This window comes from Vipera ursinii (genome assembly GCF_947247035.1).
Source record: "Vipera ursinii genome assembly, chromosome: 4".
Classification (NCBI taxonomy): domain Eukaryota; kingdom Metazoa; phylum Chordata; class Lepidosauria; order Squamata; family Viperidae; genus Vipera; species Vipera ursinii.
In genome coordinates this window covers 107,996,813-108,019,390 of record NC_139514.1, presented here as the reverse complement: position 1 = coordinate 108,019,390, position 22,578 = coordinate 107,996,813, and the positions used below count along the sequence as shown (strand labels likewise).

The 22,578-nt window shown below is 46.4% G+C and overlaps 1 protein-coding gene across 2 annotated transcripts in view; it reads right to left on the bottom strand.

The window, feature by feature from the left end:
* The window catches only part of TBC1D4 (TBC1 domain family member 4), a 98,455-nt gene that overhangs the window by 26,700 nt on the left and 49,177 nt on the right, over positions 1-22,578 (bottom strand). The window contains exons 5-11 of one of the 2 annotated variants that reach the window (XM_083362293.1): positions 21,588-21,720; positions 16,209-16,300; positions 15,913-16,023; positions 12,860-12,979; positions 11,578-11,652; positions 8,468-8,694; positions 150-299 (exon numbers count right to left, since the gene is read on the bottom strand). In XM_083362293.1, coding sequence (XP_083218419.1) covers positions 150-299; positions 8,468-8,694; positions 11,578-11,652; positions 12,860-12,979; positions 15,913-16,023; positions 16,209-16,300; positions 21,588-21,720 — 908 coding nt within the window. The remainder of the gene's footprint in view (positions 1-149; positions 300-8,467; positions 8,695-11,577; positions 11,653-12,859; positions 12,980-15,912; positions 16,024-16,208; positions 16,301-21,587; positions 21,721-22,578) is intronic. The other variant, XM_083362294.1, reaches the window with a different exon arrangement.

Sequence of the window (22,578 nt, the reverse complement as noted above, 5' to 3'; positions counted from 1 at the left end):
CCTCCGCCTGCAGCTTTGAAGACGTTTTGTCCGCGGAGTGCATCAGGCAGGGATGCTCATGAGATGTTCCCTAAGCGGCCAGTCAGGCTCTGGCAAGCCAGATGGGTGGGAAATGCAGCAGAGCAGGCGGGCAGGATTAGCGGTCTCACCTCCTGGTGGGATCACCTTCAGGCGGAGAAGCCGGCTTCCCAGAACTATGATAGAAGCTTTTCAGGAAAGAAGGGGCAGAGAAAGAAGAAGAGAGCCTGGGAGGCACTGAAGACTCACTGTCACAGCGGGTACGTCGGGCAACTGCCAGCCTGGCAGCAGGCAATAAGAAAAAAAAGAGAGCGGTAAGTTCTAGTCCAGCCTTTAAGGGGGGGGGCCCAACCTCTCGTCTATACTAGGTCTTTTCAATCTTTTTACCCATTGTACCACTTCTAGGATGTGGCCGTAGTGGCAAACCTATGGCACGCGTGCCACAGGTGGCACACAGAGCCTTCTCTGTGGAAACAGGCGGCGGCGCCTCAGTCCTAGGCCTTCAGCTGGCTTTTATAAAACCTTTTTTGCTTTAGGCCTCCGCCGCGGTGTGCAAAAAAAAAAAAAAGGTTCAATCAATCAATTTCCACTTCTGGTGGGGGAAAAATGATATCGCAAAGTTAGAATTGATTGACTGAAGTTTTTAGTCCCACCCAGTCTGCCATTACCACCACAGCCACGCCCACGCAATGCGCCATGCCCATACAATTGGCCACACCCACCCGGCACCCGATGATACATAAGTGGGTTTTGGGTTGCACTTTGGGCACTCGGTCTCTAAAAGGTTCGCCATCACTGGGATATGGCATCATCCGGGTACCACCAGTCGCCTAGCAAGGTGTCAAAAACTTGATGACCAAAAAGAAAAAGGAAAAAATGAAAAAAAGTGATGAAGTACAGGTAGTCCTCGACTTACAACAGTTCGCTTAGTGACTGTTCAAAGTTACAATGGCACAGAATGGCCCCCCAAGCCACAGCCGAGCAAGATGCCTGCCTGCCTGCCCAGCAGCATTCTTCCTCCTGTCCGAGGTTTTCATTGTTGTGAGCAATTTTGTTGAGGATTGGCAGCGAGGGTGGGGGTGGGGTGTTTGGTTTTTATCCCCCCCCCCCCCAGTCTGCTGGGTGGTTGCAGTAGGTTTCGGTCACTTCGCATGACCCTGGGACACTGTGACCGTCATAAATATGAATCAGCTGCCAAGAATCTGAATGTAAATCAGAAGACCCTGGAAATGCTGCAACATTCCGGCTGATTGGCGCTTCTTCTGGGCTCAGCAGAAGTGCCAGGATCAGCGCCGAGCTCCAGCTGGTGCCTGGCACTGATCCTGGCGCTTCTGCTAAGCCCTGACAGCCCTGCAGCTCCAGCCATCTCTCGCTCAGGCTTGTGCTCATTCCCCTTCCCAGCTACCACTTTTCTAGGATGGTCATGTACCACCTGCTAGGTGCCAATGCACCACAGGTGGTACCCGTACCACTGGTTGAAAAGCCCTGGTCTACACCCACTGCACAAAAGGGCAGAGTTAAGCCGAGCTGCATCTGGGCATTGTCACCAAAACAGCATACAAATGGGATCCAGAGCAACTCTCCACAGCCAACTCACTGCAGCCAACGCACCGTGGCCAACTCGCCGCGGGACAACTCAACACTGCATTGTTTCTTTTAGTTACTTTTAACATTGGCGACCATGTTTTCATCGAAACGATTGTAACTCTCGTATTTCCGGATTGACTTTTATTTCATTGTTATTAGCCAGGGTTCCGTTGAAATTAATTTAACGTTTCTGTTTATAAAGGAGAATATTTGTAGCTCAGGGCTGAAATGAGCGGGGCGGTGGGGGGAGGGTTTCCTTTGGTACTCTCTGAGCTTGGTCGTTTTCTTGCAGAGGTTTCATGACCCCAAACTAGGTAGCGTCATCAGTGCCTCGTTTGGGAAATGAAACATCTGCAAACAAAACGAGTGAGCTCAGAGAGCACCAAGGACCCCCTCGCTTTTGTATTTGTTGAACTGTCCTGAGGCACGTTGCCTTGGGGTGAGCTGGCCACGGCAAGTTGCCCTGGCGTGTTGTCCCATTCTGTGCAAATGAGCTGAGCTGGGGATAGGAGAGTTTCCTAAACTGAAGAGGGCGGGCCCCACACCAGAACGCAGCCAAGGGGTTAAAATCCAAGTTTAGCCGTGTGGTCCTCAAGTAGAATTGGAGTTGGTGGATGGCTTCCTTCACAGATAGCTCTCCCTCAGCAGAGTGGGTGATCGAATAAATGGTACCTGGAAGGTGAAGCTGTGGCCAAAAATGTGGGCTGAACGCCCTAAACCCTCTTTTGGGGAGACCGCCTCACAATGAATGGGGGACCCCTAAATGACTGCTCTTCCCTCACACGCATGGGACCTTCAGGCCCTCGCCTTTAAACTACAAGCAAAGTCACTATCTGCTAGATCAGCGGCCCCCAACCTTTTTTGGGTACCAGGGAACACTTGTGTGTAGAGAGGTTTTAATGTGGATCGGGTGGGGTGTGGTTTTTTTTGTGCTACCTGCATCCTACAGATGGGGCTTCTCTCATTTGCGCAGACTGGTTTCTGGCATGCCGCGGACCGCTCCCGGTCCACAGACCAGGGGTTGGGGACCCCTGTGCTAGATCAGAGGTCCCCAACCTTTTGGGCATCAGGGACCGGTTCTGTGGAGAAAGGTTTTTCCTCGGACTGGAGAGTCCATGGTTTTGTGTGCTGCCTGCGTCCCACAGATGGGGCTTTGCTTGTTTGTGTGGACAAACCGGGGGTTTGCGAACCCCTGTGCTAGATGACACATTTTACAGGGATTTATGCACACGCTCACAGATGCTTAAGACACTTGCCTTTCCAGGTATTGTGCAGAGTCTGCTTTGAATCAAACCAATCATGTTTTAGGATCCAATCTGGGTCGGTCACCAGGACCAGAGATTTAGTCTTCTGAACCTTTGGACTCGTGCTGAAGCCCATCCTCAGGGACCCTCTGCTAGTGAGAAGCTCCTTGAAGACGGGCTCTAGCGCTGATCCAAAAGCTTGGAAGACTAAACGTCCGATCCCGGTGCCCAACCCAGATTGGATCCTCAAACTTTATCCTGGGAGACGTTGCCTTCATTCGCAATAATATTTTGTTGGGGGTTGGGTGGAGGTTGTGGCATTGTTTCGTTTTGTTTTGTTTGCAATGTGCAAGAGAGAGAGAAAACGCACAACAGTCGGTCACTTTCTGCAGGATGATGAGGTCATCTAATTGTAAGCATTATTTACACAATTCCACTGAATAAATAAATATACATTTGTCAGGGTTTTTCTGAGGATGGGGCAGCAGATTTATTTCCACTTTTAAAATGGAGGACAAGGTCTGGGGCGTTTTTTTTCTTAGCCCCAGCTGCTCACCAATTCTTGGGAGGAACTGTTTGGGTGCCAGAAAAGAAAAAAAAAACAGCACGTGGAAAAGCAACATCTGGCAAGGGGAATTGCCGCTTTAATTAGGAAAACTGGCTGAGCAAGCGAGAGCCCCCAGCTTTGCCATGACAAAGACAAAGAAAGAAACGCTGGGCTGCTGGACTAAACACTGTTATTGCTCAGGTTTCCTGTTGTGCTGCAAGGTTACAGCCTGAGCTGGAGGAAAATACTAAAAAAAAAAAAAAAGCACAGAGGCAAGACACTTCCAAAGCCATCATCGCATTTCAAATAAACCAGATTTCTCAACTGTTCTCAAAAACAAAGAGTTCAGAAGAAATGAAATCTGCAGTTTGTCTAAAAGTTCTTATTCCCTTAGAAGTCGGTAGGATGGAATTTGGAAAGAAATGGCTGTCAGAGAAGAAACCCCAAAGAGCTGCTTCAGACTGGAGTTGCTGAAGGCTAAAGAGGATCCCGTGGGAGGAATGGATCAGCTAAGCCCAGCACCTGGATCTTCAGAATGGCTTAATGTTTGCCCTTGGCCATGAGCGGCTATGATAGCCACTTTCGCAGAGGAAAAAAAAGTAAATTGGAAGAGGCTGCTGGTGTAGAAACGCCCGGGAAATGGCTAAAAATAAGGGAGGAAAAGGGCCCACTTTAGCCATGCTCTCTCATCAATTCTAGACTCACAGCTCTCTTTAGAAGATCATATTGGAGCTGTGACTAGGGGGACCTTTGACCAGGTTCGCCTGGTGCGCCAGTTGCGACCCTATCTGGACCGGGATGCCTTGCGTACAGTCACTCATGCGCTCGTGACCTCTCGTCTGGACTACTGTAATGCTCTCTACATGGGACTGCCCTTGAAGTCCACTCGGAGGCTCCAACTGGTGCAGAATGCAGCCGCGCGAGTTGTGCTGGGAGTCTCCCGATACTCCCATGTTACACCTTTGCTCCGCGAGCTGCATTGGCTGCCGGTTGTCCTCCGGGTGAGATTCAAGGTGTTGGTAATGACTTACAAAGCCCTACATGGCATGGGTCCGGATTACCTACGGCAACACCTGAGGCCGGCGTCAACTTCCCTCCGCCCAGTGCGCTCCCACAGAGAGGGCCTCCTCAGGGTGCCTCCGATCAAAGAATGTCGATTGGTGGCCCCCAGGGGGAGGGCGTTCTCTGTGGCCGCGCCAGACCTGTGGAACCGCTTGCCGGTTGAGCTCCGGATGGCCCCCCGACCTTCGCTCCTTCCGGCGCAATCTAAAAACCTATTTATTCGAGCAATCTGACCTGGTTTGATGGGTTAGGGTTGGGGTTTTAATATGTTTTTTAATTACTGTTTTAAACTTGGGCATAATATTTAATCGTTTTTTAACTTTTGTATTCCTTTTTTATATTTATTGCCCTGTACACCGCCCTGAGTCCTTCGGGAGAAGGGCGGTATAAAAAATATAATAATTAAAAAAAAATTCCCTTGAGCTGTTTATCACCATTCAAGGACGCAGCAAGCTAGTTTTCTGAAGCAATCGTTCCAGGAAGATCTGGATCTGTTTGGTCAGTTTCTTCTGCCTCCTGTCCCAACGGGAACTGGGCTTTCTTGGTTGTTGTTTTTTTTCCCCCTTTGAAAGCGTTTCATTTCTCATCCAAGAAGCTTCTTCAGTTCAGTTCAGTGAAATTAACTGAAGAAGATTCTTGGGTGAGAATAGCAATAGCGCTTAGACTTATATACCGCTTCACAGTGCTTTTAAAAGCCCTCTCCAAACAGTTTTACAGAGTCAGCAACTTGCCCCCAACAATCTGGGTCCTCATTTTACCAACCTCGGAAGGATGGAAGGCTGAGTCAACCTTGAGCCGTTCAGGATCGAACTGCTGGCAGTGGGCAGAGTTAGCCTGCAATACTGCATTCCAACCACTGGGAAGGAAGGAAGGAAGGAAGGAAGGAAGGAAGGAAGGAAGGAAGGAAGGAAGGAAGGAAGGAAGGAAGGAAGGATAGCAATAGCATTTACACTTATATACGGCTTCACAGTGCTTTACAGCTCTCTCCAAGCAGTTTTACAAAGTCAGCATCTTGCCCCCAACAATCTGGGTCCTCATTTTACCAACCTCGGAAGGATGGAAGGCTGAGTCAACCTTGAGCCGTTCAGGATCGAACTGCTGGCAGTGGGCAGAGTTAGCCTGCAATACTGCATTCCAACCACTGGGAAGGAAGGAAGGAAGGAAGGAAGGAAGGAAGGAAGGATAGCAATAGCATTTACACTTATATACGGCTTCACAGTGCTTTACAGCTCTCTCCAAGCAGTTTTACAAAGTCAGCATCTTGCCCCCAACAATCTGGGTCCTCATTTTACCGACCTCGGAAGGATGGAAGGCTGAGTCAACCTTGAGACCTGTCAGGATTGAACTCCTGGCAGTGAGCAGTGAGTTAGTCTGCAATACCGCATTCTAACCACGGCGCCACCAGGGCTAAAGTGAAACGTTTTCAAAGAAAAAACCCCAAGAAAGTCCAATTGCCTTTTGGAAAAGCACCTTTGGGACAACCGCGACGTGAATGATCATCAAATCTGCAGATGACACTAAGCTGGCAGGAATAGCCAACACCCCAGAAGACAAGCTCAGGATCCGAAAAGATCTTGACAGACTCGAACAATGGGCCCTATATAACAATGTGAAATTTAATGTAGAGAAAAGCAAGGTTTTACACCTAGGCAGGAAAAAAACCAAAGGCGCAAGTACAGATTAGGCGAAACCTGGCTCAAAAACAGTAACTGTGAGAGGGACCTTGGAGTCCTAGCGGATCATCACTTAAACATGAGCCAGCAGTGTGTGACAGCAGCCAAAAAGGCTAATATGATCCTTGGTTGAATAAACACTGGGACAGAATCAAAATGACATGAGGTATAAGCACTGCTTTAAAAATCCTTAATAAGACCACACCTGGAATAACACAGTTTAGGTCACCACATTATATAAAAAAAAATGTTGAGATTTTGGAAAAAGTGCAGAGAACAACAACTATGATGATTAAGGGCCTGGAGACTAAAACTTGTGAAAAACGGCTGCAGGAATTGGGTATGGCCAGTCTAGAGCAAACAAGGACCAGGGGTGACATGATAGCAGTATTCCAGTATTTGAGGGGATGCCACAAAGAAGAGGAGGGCCAACTTATTTTCCAAAGCACCCGAAGGCAAGACAAGAAACAACGGATGGAAACTAATCAAGGAGAGAAGCGACTTGGAATTAAGGAGAAACTTCCTAACAGCGAGGACAATTAACCAGTGGAACAGCTTGCCTCCAGAAGTTGTAGGTGCTTCATCACTAGAGGTTTTTAAGAAGAGACTGGACAGACACTTGTCTGAGGTGGTATGGGATCTCCTGCGTGAGCAGGAGGTTGGACTAGAAGACCTCCAAGGTCCCTTTTAGCTCTATTCTGATTGATTGAGAATCTGCATAGACACGTCTACCTTCTGAAAGCCACGTAGCATCTGACTGCACTGTTTCCTATCTCTGCCCAAACCTGGGCCGATATTTCAGCCTGACAAGGGAGGAGATTCTGCATTTTAGGGAGAAACCCACTTTTTGGTACTAAGGGTTTGTGACCTCTTGAGGTCTTAAGAGTTAAATATCCTAAATGTGCCGGGTTTGGGCTGACAAAGCCCTGAAGGGATCTTTGTCCTCAGAAATGTCTCCCATTGAAATCAATAAGGGAGATTCCCACAATGTCACAAGAGTCTTTGCATACACAGAGTCAACTCCTCTGGGTTTTGTGAAAGCCAGAGGGTGTGTCAACCAGGCAGGGATTAAACTCCCACCGTATCTCCTCACACAGAGCCACGTTTGAAGGTGTTCAAAAGTTGCCGCTGCAATCTGACAAAAGGCCCCTTCCTCCCCCCCACCCAAGAAATGATTCAGCCCTTACTGGCTTCTCATTCATTTCACAGACTGGTCTGAAATGCAGAGAATAATGTTTTAATCCCCGCCATTTGAGACTGATTAGCAGGAGGACTTTTCTCCTCCCCTTTCTTTCTTTTTCGGACTTTCAACTTCTGAATGTTGGCCTGCTCAACGCGTTGATTCATAACCTTGAACAACTGGACTGATCCAGTTTTGCTCTTAATATTCTTTTGCTTAGGATGGATCCGTGCTTCAATTTTTTTTCTTTTCTTAAAATAGCACCAGTAGACTGTAAACGCTCCTTTCCCCCCTTTTAAGACTGAAGCAGCTTTGAAGGAATCAGGGGAAGGGAAAAAAAAAGACGAGACCCTGTTTTATTTATAAAAAGCAGAATTCTATTCAAGTCTGGATGAAGCTACACAATTTCAAGCGAAACCAGCATTCTTTAGAAAATGTTCCCTTGCTTTCTCTCATTTTTTTCAGGGCTGAGATTTAAACCCGTAGAATCTTGGCAATGACTCTTTTAAACTAAACACACCTGTCGGGGTGCACAGGACAAACGACAATTTTGTAATCCCAAAGCTGCTTTTTCAAGTGGCAACTGGGCTTCCTTGTTTTTCTTTGAGGACGTTTTTTTTTTGTTTTTGCTTCTTATCCAAGAAGTTTCTCGGGTGACCTTGAGGAGACAGACAAACCTCCAAATGGCCTCAAGGACCCTCTAAAAGATTGCAAACAACCAGCTAGCTATCTGCAAAGGGATATAAATCCTTCCATTCCCCGCCATCCACTCAGAGCTGAAGCAGCTTCTTGGATGGGAAGCGAGATGTCTTCAAAGAAAAAGCAACTTTGGGATGACTGAGAATTATCTCCACAGAGAATTTTGTGCCTTCATTTTCAGAAGGACTCAAATGTATCTCTGTCGAGAAGCCTGCCAAGAGTTGGGCCGAGAGGTATGGTTTTCCTTATTATTTGAAACGTACACCTGGCTACGTAAAACACGCCGCAACGATCCCATCCCGGCTTCAGGCCATCGGCATGTCTGAAAACAGTCCTGGCCTTCCTGAGCCAAGGATCTCAGGTGGCCTCCCAAATGGGCATCTAGGCCAGCATCTCCTCTGAAGACAGCCACTTGCCCCTCACCCTAACCCACCTCCCCCCCTCCAGCCCAACTCACCTGCTCTGTTCGGCTGAGTTCTGCCTCAGGAGGGGCGACCGGACGCTTTGAGACCGCCCATCCTGGAAAGTGATCCTCTTCTTGGAAGCGGAGGGCGGGTGGCTAAAGGTATGGGCCCGTCTCCTGAACTGGGGAGAGTCGGGGTCCTCTTCAGGAAAAGGCTGCCCGGCCAAGGCAACGGGAGATGCCGGCGGCGTGGAGGGTGGCGAGTCCCCAGAGGAGCAGTCCTACAAGCCACAGACACAAATGAGGCACTCTCCCGATGACCCGCACCTTCTAGTAGGCACCTCCCATGCCAAAGAGAGAGAGAAAGAGAGAGGTGGTTTTCCCCACACAAAGACAGACGCGCCTTGCGGCTGAAGAACCAAACGGGCAAACCCCACTTTGTTGGCGAAAGGGCGAAGGCCGTCGGTCCACCTTCAACGCAGCCCGGGGAGTCCAAACGTGACTAGAGGACCATCTGGAGAGGGAGGAAGAAGAGGAGGAAGCCAGGCAAAGAGCCCACCTCCTCACCAAAGCTGGCCCCTTGGCCCGCTTCCTGGATCTGGGGCCGACAGGATTTCCCTGCAATGTCCAAGCTGCATCTGTGACCAGCCACCCTTTGGATAACCCGACAGGATAATTGAAAACCACACAAACAGCCCTTTATATCCTGGGGAAGGGAAGGGGCAGAAACAATCTCTATTGTAGGAGGAAGAGAGAGAGAGAGAGAGAGAGAGCATTTAAACAGGAAATGAGCGGAAAAGGTGCCACTCGCACCCTGCTTAGCTCGAGAAGACCATCCCTTCCGGAAACAACACTCAGATGCTCCCCGTGCTGGTAGAGACAGGAGAAAACTTTTCTGCTTGTATAAAAAAAGCCCGGGGTATTTATTATTTACTTTCCTCTCAGTTGTTCTCTTTAACGTTGGGGGGGAAAAACAAAAAAACATACAGGTAGTCAGGGCTTTTTTTTTGTCATAAAACACCCAAAACGGAGTTCCGGCACCTTTTTTGGATGGAACCTTGTAGGGTAGGCAAGGCGGGTTGTATGACGTGTGTGAGTTCTGGCACCTTTTTTTTAACAAAAAAAAGCACTGTAGGTAGTCCTCGACTTACGATAACTGAACCCAAAATTTCCACTGCTAGGTGAGACAGCTGTTCAGTGAGTTTTGCCCCATTTTACGACCTTCCTTGCCACGTTTGTTAAGTGAACCGCCGCAGTTATTGAGACAGTAAACATGGCTGTTAAGTGAATCTGGCTCTCCCCCATTGACTTGGCTTGTCAGAAGGTCACAAGAGGGGATTGGGTGACCCCGGGACACTGCCGCCGTCATAAATACGAGTCAGTTGCTAAGCATCCGAATTTTGACTGCCTGACCCTGGGGATGTTGAAAGGGTCGTAACGGTGAAGAATGATCACGAGGCACTTTGTTCATTGCCGATGTAACTTCAAAAGGTCACTAAGTGAGTAATTGTAAATGGGGAACTACCTGTCATAAAAACAAGGAAAACAGCGCCTTTGATTCTTCTGCAACCGCTTCTACCCTAGGCGGTTCCACCCATTTAGAATAAAAGGATAGAATAGAATAAAAACTTTATTGTCACTTTAAATGTGCACTAACCAGCATGCATTAAAATGAAATTTTGTTGCATTCACCTCTCCAAAAAAATACCATTGTGCATATACCCACATACACACAGAGAGAAATATGACACAGAGAAACATCACAGTCTAGTTTGAATGTATACATATACATGGCAGGGGAAAAAAAAGAATCCTGCGAATTTACAAGATGGATGCAGTAAAGAACAAAGCTTTTTCAGAACCTAGTAGTTCTGCTATAAATACTTCAAAACCTCCTCCTGGAGGGGAGGAACAGAAACAGACCATGAAGTGGGTGTGTGGGGTCTCTAACAATGCTTTGAGCTCTTAGCACATAGCACTTATAAACAGTGTCCTGAATCATGGGAAGTGAGCTTCCTATAAATTTCTCAGCTGTCCTTACCACTCTCTGTGTGGACATCCGACCCATCTACTGCGATATTTAAGTTCGCAGATGATACCACTGTAGTGGGTCTTATTACAGGTGGAGATGAAACAGCGTACAGGGGGGAGGTACAAAAACTATCCATATGGTGTTGCAACAACAACTTGCACCTGAACATCAGCAAGACGAAAGAGATGGTGCTAGACTTCCGGAGGAAAAAGGAGGAACCTGCCCCACTTTACATTGGGGAGGGCTGTGTGGAGAGAGTTTCCTCCTTTAAATTTCTGGGAGTCTACCTCTGTGAAGATCTTACCTGGAAAGTCAATACAACCCAGGTGGCCAGAAAGGCCCAACAGAGACTTCACTTTCTCAGGGTCTTGCGGAAGAACAGGGTAGAACAACGGTTAATGACCTTCTTTTACTGGTTAACTATAGAGAGCATCCTCTCGTACTGTATTGTGGTTTGGTATGCTGGCCTGACAGCCGCGGATAGGAAAGCATTACAGAGGGTGGTGAGTACAGCACAAGAAATTGTGGGCTGTCCCCTGACACCACTGGATGACATTGCTGGGGCTCGCTGCTTTGGAAGAGGGAGGAAAATTCTCAGGGATGACTCACACCCTGGTCGGTACCTCCTTACTCTCCTACTATTGGGTAGGAGATACAGGAGTACAGCCAGCCGCACCAACAGGCTGAAGAACAGCTTCTATCCATGGGCTGTTAGGCTCTTGAACAGGAAATACTTTTATAATTTTATGTACGATTGACTTGCGAGGCTGGTGTGTTGTGCAATTAGCTCACATGGTGTAACAAGATGGTGGGTTTGTTGTCACTGTGAATTGTGGTGGTGGTGGTGGTGGTGGTGAGGGCACAAAGGGAGGCTCAGCCAATCTCAATGTATACATGGTTGTACTTTGTCAATAAAGGTTCAATAAACAAACAAACAAAAAAATGCTCTCAATTGTGCCTCTGTAAAAAGTGGCCAGGACAGAAGGAGAAAGATGTGCTCTCCTCATCCGATGAAGGGAATGGAAACGCTGGTTTGTACGCTTCACTGAAGTTAACGTATGAAGTGAGCAAGTCAGATTGTTAGTTATCTGCACCCCCAGGTGCTTAACACTATTGACTATTTGGTACTTACTCTGTCAGAAGTGAGGTGGTTGCACCTTTCAAAGCTCTCCGTGCTCCCCAAGCGACCACGCATGCGACTGGCCCCCTGCAAGACATAAGAGACCACGTGGTGGCATCCCTTTCCTGCCTCGGTGGCTCCTGTGCTGACAGGAAGGCCCTCGTGAGCCAGTTTGGTCTAGTGGTTAAGGCAGTAGCCTGGAAATCGGGAGAGCGTGAGTTCAAGTCCTGCCTTAGCTATGAAAAGCAGCGGGGTGACCTTGGGCCAGTCACCCTCTCTCAGCCCAGCCCACCTCACAGGGCTGTTGTTGTGGGGGGGGGAATAGGAATAGGAAGGCGTGTTTGGATATGTTTGCCACCTTGAGTTATTTGTAAAGCTAGTAAAGGCGAGATACAAATAAATAAATAAATACATTCCTCAAAACAACCCCAAATGGGGCAGTGATGTCAGGTGGCAGTCCTGGAGCCCCTTGTAAATGCTGACTTTTCATAAGTCTGGAGAGTCTCTAAAGATCTATTTAAAAGCAAATAGTCACACCACCTGATGTAGAATCTTGGGGGGAAAGTACCTTTTCAAAGAACTGTATGAAGTGCCCAATCGTGCCCTTTCAGTGTCAAACACTGCCACAATGAATAACGGCGTAACAGAGTTGGAAGGGACCTTGGAGGTCTTCTAGTCCAGCCCTCTGCACAAGCAGGAGACCCAATAGCATTCTGGAGAAATGGCTGTCCAGTCACTTCTTAAAAACCTCCAGTGCTGGAACACACACAACTTCTGGAGGCAAGCTGTTCCACAGATTCAATTGTTCTCACTGTCAGGAAGTTTCTCCTTAGTTCCAGGTTGCTTCTCTCCTTGATTAGTCTCCATCCACTGTTTTCTTGTCTCGCCTTCCGGTGCTTTGGAGAATAGAATGACACCCCCCCCCCGCCACACTCTTCTTTGTGGCAGCCCCTATTGGAAGACTGCTATGACGTCTCCCCCAGTCCTTCTTTTCACTAGACCAGGCACACCCAATTCCTGCAACCGTTCTTTCAAGCTAAATTCTGAATTAGCAAAATTAAAGCTAAATTCCCAAGGAGTGATTTCAAAGGGAAGTCAGCAGTTTGAAAATAGGAGCTTCAGAGAGAACAGAGCAATTCACAATTTCTGGGAATTGCTGTGAGAAAGGTACAGCAAAACATTCCGATACCTCGTGTCTGCTTCCTCGCCACCCACAAAGAAACTAACATGACAGAGAAAATGGCTTAAAATGACTTTATCAGCCACCTACTCCCCTCTGCGCAATTTATCTCACCCTGGAGAAGATGTTTTCGAGAGAGCTGGTTAAGGATTTCTTGGCTTTGTTCTTCAGGATATCCAGGGTGAATCTTCCACTACTGGTGGTGTTTTCTGGGATTGTGTTATTAGACGTGTTCTGCATGGTGAAGATAAACCACCCTATCAATACAGGCAACTGAGGAGGTCCAAAATATGCAACTGCCAAACTGATTCCAAATAGAAAAATAATAAAACACCAGAAGTTGTCAGGGACAGGGGCTGGGCTGGGTTTCAGAAAAAAAGGTAAAAGGCTGTTTTGTCCAGCTGTTCTCCCCCCTCCCCCCATTTCAAATTTAAAAAGCCCAATTTTTTTTTTGGCAGAGTCATCCATTTTAGATGCAATATCAGGTAGTCAGGAATGCAAAACTGGCTTTAATTTATTTAGCTACAGGAGGTTCTCGACTTAAGACCAAAATTTGGACTGGAATTTTCGTGGCAAGTCTTTGCAATCAAATCACTCCCTAATTTCTGACCATTTTTTTTTACAACAGTCGTTAAGTGTGAATAATTTCTTCCAAATGGGTGGGGAGAGGCAGGGTTTGGCCCGAAACTGGCAAAGGAAATTACAAATGGCAATCACGGGACTATACCATTTGGTCATAATTGAGCCCAAAATTACTGCTGTTAAGTGAAACATTGGTAAACTGAGTTTGGCCCCATTTTACAATCTTTCTTGCCACATTGGTTAAGTAAATCACTGCAGTTGTTAAGTTAGTAACACCGTTTTGTTAAGTGAATCTGGCTGCCCCATTGACTTTGCTTGTCAGAAGGTCGCAAAAGGGGATCACATGACCCCGGGATGCTGATGCAACGGTCATAAATATGAGCCAGTTGCCAAGCACCTGAATTTTGATCACATGAGCACGGGGATGCTGCAAAGGTCCTAAGTATGAATAATGGCCATAAGTCACTTGGAAAGGTCACTAAACAAACTGTTGTAAGTCGAGGACCACCTGTATTCAGCCCTAGTGTAACTTTGGTTGCTAAGCTAATGTTCGTAAGTTGAACTCGATTTAAACCAAATTTGGCTGGGACAGAGGAAGGCTTTCTAGGCTCAAGGAAACCTAGTCCTCGCTCCCTTAAGGATCCCAGCAGCAAAATTAGCCCAGAAGGACAGTGCTAGTCTTTGCCCACCAAAATTCCATCTGGATCCTTCCTGCACCATCTGTTTTCAGATAGGTCTCCTGAGAAGCAGGAGGGAACTGTTAGAAGGATAAGGATAGGGATAATGATGATAGGGATAGGGATAAGGATAAGGATAAGGATAGGAGTGGAATAGGATAGGATAGGATGGGATGGGATAGGATAGGATAGGATAGGATAGGATAGGATAGGATAGGATAGGATGGGATGGGATGGGATGGGATGGGATAGGATAGGATAGGATAGACCAGACAATATGGAATGGAATGGAATGGAATGGAATGGAATGGAATGGAATAGAATAGAATAGAATAGAATAGAATAGAATAGAATAGAATAGAATAGAATAGAATAGAATAGAATAGAATAGAATAGAATAGAATAGAATAGAATAGAATAGAATAGAATAGACAATATGGAGTGGAGTGGAGTGGAGTGGAGAGGAGTGGAGCGGAATGGAATAGAACAGACAATATGGAGTGGAGTGGAGTGGAACGGAACGGAACAGAACAGAACAGAACAGAACGGAATAGACAATATGGAATGGAATGGAATGGAATGGAATGGAATAGAATAGGAATAGGAATAGGAATAGGAGTAGGAGTAGGAGTAGGAATAGAATAGGACCAGACAATATGGAATGGAATGGAATAGAATAGACAATAGACAAAAAAAATATGGAGTGGAGTGGAGTGGAGTGGAGTAGAACAGAACAGAACAGAACAGAACAGAACAGAACAGAACAGAATAGAATAGAATAGAATAGACAATATGAAGTGGAGTGGAGTGGAGTTGAAAGGAAATGGAATAGAACAGAATGGAATAGACAATATGGAATGGAATGGAATAGAATTAGAATTAGAATTAGAATTAGAATTAGAATAGAATAGAATAGAATAGAATAGAATAGAATAGAATAGAATAGAATAGAATAGAATAGAATAGAATAGAATAGACAATATGGAGTGGATTGGAGTGGAGTGGAGTTGAATGGAATGGAATAGAATAGAACAGAACAGAATGGAATGGAATAGACAATATGGAATGGAATGGAATGGAATGGAATGGAATGGAATAGAATAGAATTAGAATTGGAATTAGAATAGAATAGAATAGAATAGAATAGAATAGAATAGAATAGAATAGAATAGAATAGAATAGACAATATGGAGTGGAGTGGAATGGATTAGAATTAGAATTAGAATAGAATAGAATAGAATAGAATAGAATAGAATAGAATAGAATAGAATAGAATAGAATAGAATAGAATAGAATAGAATAGAATAGAATAGAATAGAATAGACAATATGGAGTGGATTGGAGTGGAGTTCAATGGAATGGAATAGAACAGAACAGAACAGAACAGAATGGAGTGGAATAGACAATATGGAATGGAATGGAATGGAATAGAATTAGAATTAGAATTAGAATTAGAATAGAATAGAATAGAATAGAATAGAATAGAATAGAATAGAATAGAATAGAATAGAATAGAATAGAATAGGACAATATGGAGTGGATTGGAGTGGAGTGGAGTTGAATGGAATGGAATAGAATAGAACAGAACAGAATGGAATAGACAATATGGAATGGAATGGAATGGAATGGAATGGAATAGAATTAGAATTAGAATTAGAAATAGAATAGAATAGAATAGAATAGAATAGAATAGAATAGACAATATGGAGTGGAGTGGAATGGATTAGAATTAGAATAGAATAGAATAGAATAATAACTTTATTGCCACCTTAAATGTAGACTAATCAGCATACATTAAAATGAGATTTCGTTGCATACATGGAGTGTACTTCCTGTGAACGGAATGGCTGAAGGAGTCCCTGGGCCGCTTTTGAAGCTTCTAAGAAGCCAGACAAGGAGGAAGCTCACCATCGGGGCCTCGTCAACGTGAATGTGGGTCTTTTGCTTCGCCTCACACAAGTGACGTAGATGGAAAATCAGCAGCTCGTTTTCTTCTTGGTCACTAACCGGCTTCATTTTCTGCCACGGAAGGAAAGAAGCAAAGATTTTTGATGACCACCCAGCTCCGAGTTGCAGCCAGACGCATGGGTGTTTCAAAAGGAATTTGCTACCTGACACGCGCTTCTGATTCTTGGAGGCTTCGGAGCTCACAGAGAGGCAGAGATCAACCCTTGGGCCATACCTGGAGGGGGGGGAGTTATTACCTGAACACGCTCAAAGATTTCAGCCTGTTCGTTGTCGCTGAGAGAAGACAGGTGCCTCTGAATCACCAGCTTGGCTCTCGGTGGATAAAGTCCTTCAAAGGGAAAGAAGAGAGGCCGTTGGGCGAGAGCTTTACTCATTGGAAAGCCCTCCCAGCCACTTCTCTGAAGCCAGAAAGAGAGGATTCAGCTAACGTGTGGCTGCTGAAATCCACACAACCTCTGCTGAAGCCCCAATGCCCACCCATGCCCTCGCCACCCAGATGCCTGGCATCCCTTTGAGCCAGGAGGGACCTTCATCTCCCCACTTGGGCCATTCAAGCTCTCTTTTGTTTCTCCTTTCCTCACACAGGGGGGCTTGTTGCGAGCTCCCCCCCCCCGCCCAGCCCTCTCCCCCCACTTTCTCGTTAGGTTGGTTTGGCTACCACCAACGAAAGCAATTTGCAAAGTCTGAGGATCGTGAAGGAGGTGGGCCTTGCCCTAAGCAGCGTGGCACCTTTGCTCCTCAAGAAGGGATTGGGGAGAAGGCGGGTGGGAACAACTTGTTGTTGTTAGCTGCAAAGTCGTGTCCGACCCATCGCGACCCTATGGACAACGTTCCTCCAGGGCTTCCTGTCCTCTACCATCTTCTGGAGTCCATTTAAGCTCACGCCTACTGCTTCAGTGATTCCATCCAGCCACCTCATTCTCTGTCGTCTCCTTCTTCTCTTGCCCTCAATCTTTCCCAGCATTAGGCTCTTCTCCAGTGAGTCCTTCCTCCTCATTAGGTGGCCAAAGTATTTGAGTTTTAGCTTCAGGATCTGGCCTTCTAAAGAACAGTCAGGGTTGATCTCCTCTAGGACTGACCGGTTTGATCGCCTTGCAGTCCAAGGGACTCGCAGGAGTCTTCTCCAGCACCATAGTTCAAAGGCTTCAATTCTTTGGCGCTCAGCCTTTCTTATGGTCCAACTTTCACAGCCATACATTGCAACTGGGAAGACCATTGCCTTGACTATACGCACTTTTGTTGACAGGGTGATGTCTCTGCTTTTTAGTGTGCTGTCTAGATTTGCCATGGCTTTCCTCCCCAGGAGCAAGCAACTTTTAATTTCTTGGCTACAGTCCCCGTCTGCAGTGACCTTGGAGCCCAGGAAATTAAAATCTGTCACTAGCTCCAGAGATACCACACAGAGGTAGCTCTGCAGTCTTGATCATCAACCCTGCAAGCGAAGGGCCTTTGCTGGGCAGAAGACCACCCAGAAGGCCCCACCCCACAGACATTCCATTTTTAAAAAAATCTTTAAATTACCATTTTTATAAGTCCAAACAAGAGGTCTCGGTCAAGAGACTAGGAAAGAATTGGGTTTTTTTTAATCAAACTATTTCCATCTAAGAGTATAACTGGACGCCCAGAAGCCAAAAGCTAAACTTGCTTGTTTAGAGGCTCCACCTTGGCTAAGGGGCACTCTTGAGTTTGGCTTATACAAAAATATCTTAACTATTTGGGGCCTGCTGCAAAAAACTGGGAGAGAAGACATAGGGATCTCCAGAGTGTTTCTATGCTCAGAACAGCCCCCCACCCCCCAGAAGCAGATATTCTCATTTCAGTCCTTGGTTCAGAATGTGAAGTACTTTGCGACATTTGCACGCAGGTGAACACAGCTGTCATCGCTCCCCTTCTTTGACAGGGCAGCCTTTGTCCGAGTAGATTTTATGTCAAATTACACAGGACTCTAAAATATCTTTTGGCGCCAGCAACTGAAACGGGTCTTCAGAAGCATGAGAAAACTTTCTTAAAGTACTTTGGTATACTCTTGCTGAAAAGCTGCAATTTTTTAAGCTTTTTTTTTTAAAAAAAGGAAAACAACGAGGCCCCAGCTTCATATCTTTTCAAGTCAAAGAAAACCTAGATTTTTTTTCTTTTTTGGAATTCAAGAGAGCTTGCCATTCGTCAGTCCCTCCTGCAAACACGGCTTACTAAACAACAAAACACAATCCGTTTTGGTCTCGGACCCACCTACAGCCAGGGGTCTTCAAACTTGGCCCTTTTATGACTTGTGGACTTCAACTCCCAGAATTCCTTAGCCAGCATGCCTGCACTGCAGCGCTCTCTCTCTCTCTCTCTCTCTCTCTGCCTCTTTCTCTCTCTCTCTCTCTCTCTCTCTCATTTTAACACAACCTTGGTGGCTTTATGGCTTTGCCCACCAGAGGGGGCTGATCACCAAACATGCTTTCTGAAAGAAAACACTGATAATCATAAGAAATAGAAATAGGTAAACATTTCTGCTCCATCAGCAGCAGCAAAATGTTTTAAGACAATCAGTTTTTATCCTTGACACCTGCTACCCATCCAGGGAAAATACTGCCCATATGACTAAAAGACATTTCTCAAGTTGAATTAAGGGTTAAGGGTAAAGGTAAAGGTTCCCCCGCACATGCGTGCTAGTCGTTTCCAACTCTAGGGGCCGGTGCTCATCTCCGTTTCAAAGCCGAAGAGCCAGCACTTGTCCAAGGACGTCTCCGTGGTCATGTGGCCGGCATGACTAGACGCCAAAGGCGCACGGAACGCTGTTACCTTCCCACCGTACTGGTCCCTATTTTTCTACTTGCATTTTTACGTGCTTTCGAACTGCTAGGTTGGCAGAAGCTGGGACGAGTAACAGGCGCTCACTATGCTACGCGGCACTCGGGATTCGACCCGCCAAACTGCCGACCTTCTGATCGACAAGCTCAGCATCCTAACCCACTGAGCCACCGTGTCCCTTGAATTAAGGGTTAGTCACGCACTTTTAGCAAAAGGAGGAGGATGAAAAAAAATCTACTCAACCCTAACCTATAAGCAATCAGAAGGAAATGTTTTTACTCGCTCTCTTAAGAGAAACCAGTCAGCACACAAGGAAACTTCTGAGGACTGCAAGAGATAACCATTCTGTGCGCACTTCACTCAGACCCAGAAGAATCGTTAGGATAATTGAGCATGAGAATAAACACGAAATCACTTGCATTAAATGGATGGTATAGCTGTATTTGGAAGACTTTCGTGGTCTTTCTGGTCTACAAAGCAAGCAGGTCAGAACTGGAAAAGGAGAGCAAATCTTTGAGGACCTCTTAGCTAGAAAAAAACAAAACAAAACCATGGCCCAGTCCTTCACCAAAATGTCAAATGAGTAGAGCAGGGGCTCTTCAAACTTGGCCCTTTTATGACTTGTGGACTTCAACTCCCAGAATTCCTCAGCTATATGTAGGTCTTGGCATATTCGGGAAAAGACCCGAATACGCCAAGACCTACATACCTGTACCCGTGAAAATCTACAAAAACAAATATATAGAGATAGAGATAGATAGATAGATAGATAGATAGATAGATAGATAGATAGATAGATAGATAGATAGATATAGATATTGATATAGATAGCCACACTGTTATTAAATTAACACAGTGTTATTAGATTAACATAGTTAGAAGTGTTGGATGAAGCTGGCTGATCTTGCAAGAAGAGCTTTTAGGGAAACACTATCACATCATCTGGAGCACAACCCCTCGATTGCTCTAGCAGTGTGAGGCTGTTCTTCCAGATCCTGAAACCAAACATAACCAGAACATAATCCCTTCCTTTTGCTAAGAGAACAAAAAAACCTCTCTTTTTCCTGCATTTATGGTAGTACATGCAAAGGCATCCCACCCACGACTGCGCTTGGGCTCTCGTCATTCAATGAGCAGCAACTGATGGGAGAGGAAGACTTGGGGGCAAACGGGCTGGGCCGGAAGGTGACACGGGGCAGAAGACGCTGCAAGCCTGTGCAGCCCACTTGACCTCAAACCTTCCTCTCCCATCAGCTGCTGCTCATTTGTACGATGAGTGCACAAGCCCAGCTCTCCCTAGAACAGGGGTAGGCAACCTCGGCTCTTTTATGACTCATGGACTTCAACTCCCAGAATTCCTCAGTCAGCATAGCTGGCTCAGGAATTCTGGGAGTTGAAGTCCATGAGTCATAAAAGAGCCGTGGTTGCCTACCCCTGCCCTAGAAGCTCTTCTTGCAAGATCAAACCAGGCCTTCTTATCCCATCATTCTGGGCTTCATCCGACACTTCTAGCCTTCTGTGTTCATGAATTAAATAACAAGCATGGCAGATATATATTCTTGTGAGCTGCTTTTAACAACTCTCTTTTATAAGAATCAGAATAGCAGAATTGGAAGGGGCCTTGTAGGTCATCTAGTCCAAAGCCCTTCCCTGCCCATGCAGGGGACCCTACACCATTTCTGACAGGTGGGCAGTCCAGTCTCTTCTTGAAAGCTTCCAGTGATGAAGCTCCCACAACATCTGAAGGCAAATTGTTACATTGGTTGATTGTTCTCACTGTCAGGAAATTTCTCCTTGTTTCTAGGTTGAATCTCTCCTTGATGAGCTTCCATCTGTTATTCCTTCTCTGGCGTTGGAAAACAGGGTGATCCCCTCCTCTCCGTGACAGCCCCTCAAATATTGGAAGACTGCTATCCTGTCTCCCCTGCTCCTTCTCTTCACTAGACTAGCCATGCCCAGTTCCTGTAGTCATTCCTCATGTTTTAGCCTCCAGTCCTCTAATCATCTTTGTTGCTCTTCTCTTTCTCTGCACTTTTTCTAGAGTCTCAACATCTTTTTTTTTTATAGTGCGGAGACCAAAATTGGTTGCAGTATTCTAGGTGTGGTCTTACTACGGCTTTCTAAAGTGGTATTAGTACCTCAAGGGACACGGTGGCTCAGTGGGTTAGGACATTGAGCTTGTCGAGAAGGTCGGCAGTTTGGCGGGTCGAATCCTGAGTGCCGCATAACAGAGTGAGCACCTGTTACTCGTCCCAGCTTCTGCCATCCTAGCAGTTCGAAAGCACGTAAAAATGCAAGTAGAAAAATAGGGACCACTACGGTGGGAAGGTAACAGCGTTCCGTGTGCCTTTGGCGTCTAGTCATGCCAGCCACATGACCACGGAGACGTCCTCGGACAAGTGCTAGCTCTTCAGCTTTGAAACGGAGATGAGCACCAGCCCCTAGAGTTGGAAACGACTAGCACGCATGTGCGGGGGAACCTTTACCTTTACCTTTATTAGTACCTCACGTGATCGTGATTGAATCCCTCCTTCAGAGTTGAAAAGTCACAAATCAGGGAGTCAGGGCCTAACTTTCTTTGAAAGGCCTCTCTATTCTTTCAACGTGATGGTGAAAGGACTGGGCTATTGGGTTTTTTTTTTTCCTAACTAAAAGGTCCCCAAAGAGTTGCTCTCCTTTCCCGGTTCTGACATGCTTGCTTTGTGGATCAGGACCGTGGAAGTCTTCCGTGGAGAGGAAGGCTTGGGAGAAGAGTGTACTGGACAACCCTAGCAGCGCCTTCTGCCCTGTGTGTCTCTTCCAGACTAAAACCTAGCTACCTTCAATCCTTTCGCACAGCTTGTGCAGGGCGTGCATCGGACAGGCCTCGCACAGTTTGACCTGGGTCTTGGCATTCTGCAGGGCTGCTGCCGTGCTAAAGGCTTGCTTCAGAGTCAGCATTATCTCATCCACCTAGAAAAAGAAGGTAAAGATTAAACATGGGTGTTTTTAAGACCCTGGAAGAGCGTGGTGTTTCCCCCCCCCCCCAGGTCGAGCCAGGCTCCCAAACCAGCCCCATGGAAAGGACACAATCGACTGGGCAACTTTTTCTGCTGCTGGGCCCGTGAAGTGGGCCGCGTTCGCCGTGAATTTCAATGGAGCTTCCCATTGAAAACCAGATCACATCCAGATCACATGCACAATCTAGCCTGCAAAAAAAGACCCTCTACCAGAGCACGGAGCTCCTTGATTGTCAGAAGCTCCATTTCTTAGTTGTTGTGGTTTTTTTTAATCAGTCAAACTCTTGGAGGCCTTTCTGGTGGTCCTGCAGATGGGAAGCAAAGGGCGTGTAAGATTCCCATCGCCTCCTGTTCGAGAGGGACCTAACTTCACATGCTCGGTGGAAACAAGGGTCAGAGGTTGCAAAGTCACTGGCATACAGATTCAAATCCATTTCAGGCCTCAACGGTCGATGAACAGATGGAGCTATTGAAGAAAACCCGCCCAGAGTCTAGAAGGCACGTCAACAAGACAGGAAGCGACAAGAAAAAAGCAACTTGGCTCTGAACCCTTTGACTTCTCTGAAAAGACTTGGCATTCCTCCTTCTGTTTCTCAGGGCAAACATTTGCAGAGAACAACAGGGAGAGCGTCTTCTTTATCTGCCCCTGGCAGAAGCTTGCGACAACGTTAAGAATCTGCGTAATAATATCTGCTTCTAGAACCACTCTCTGCAAGGGTTGTTAACCCATCTCTGCCTCGGACCCAAAGGACAGAGAATTATCCTCCATCAAAACACTGGGAGTTATTCTTCCAAAGTTGCTTTTCCAAAA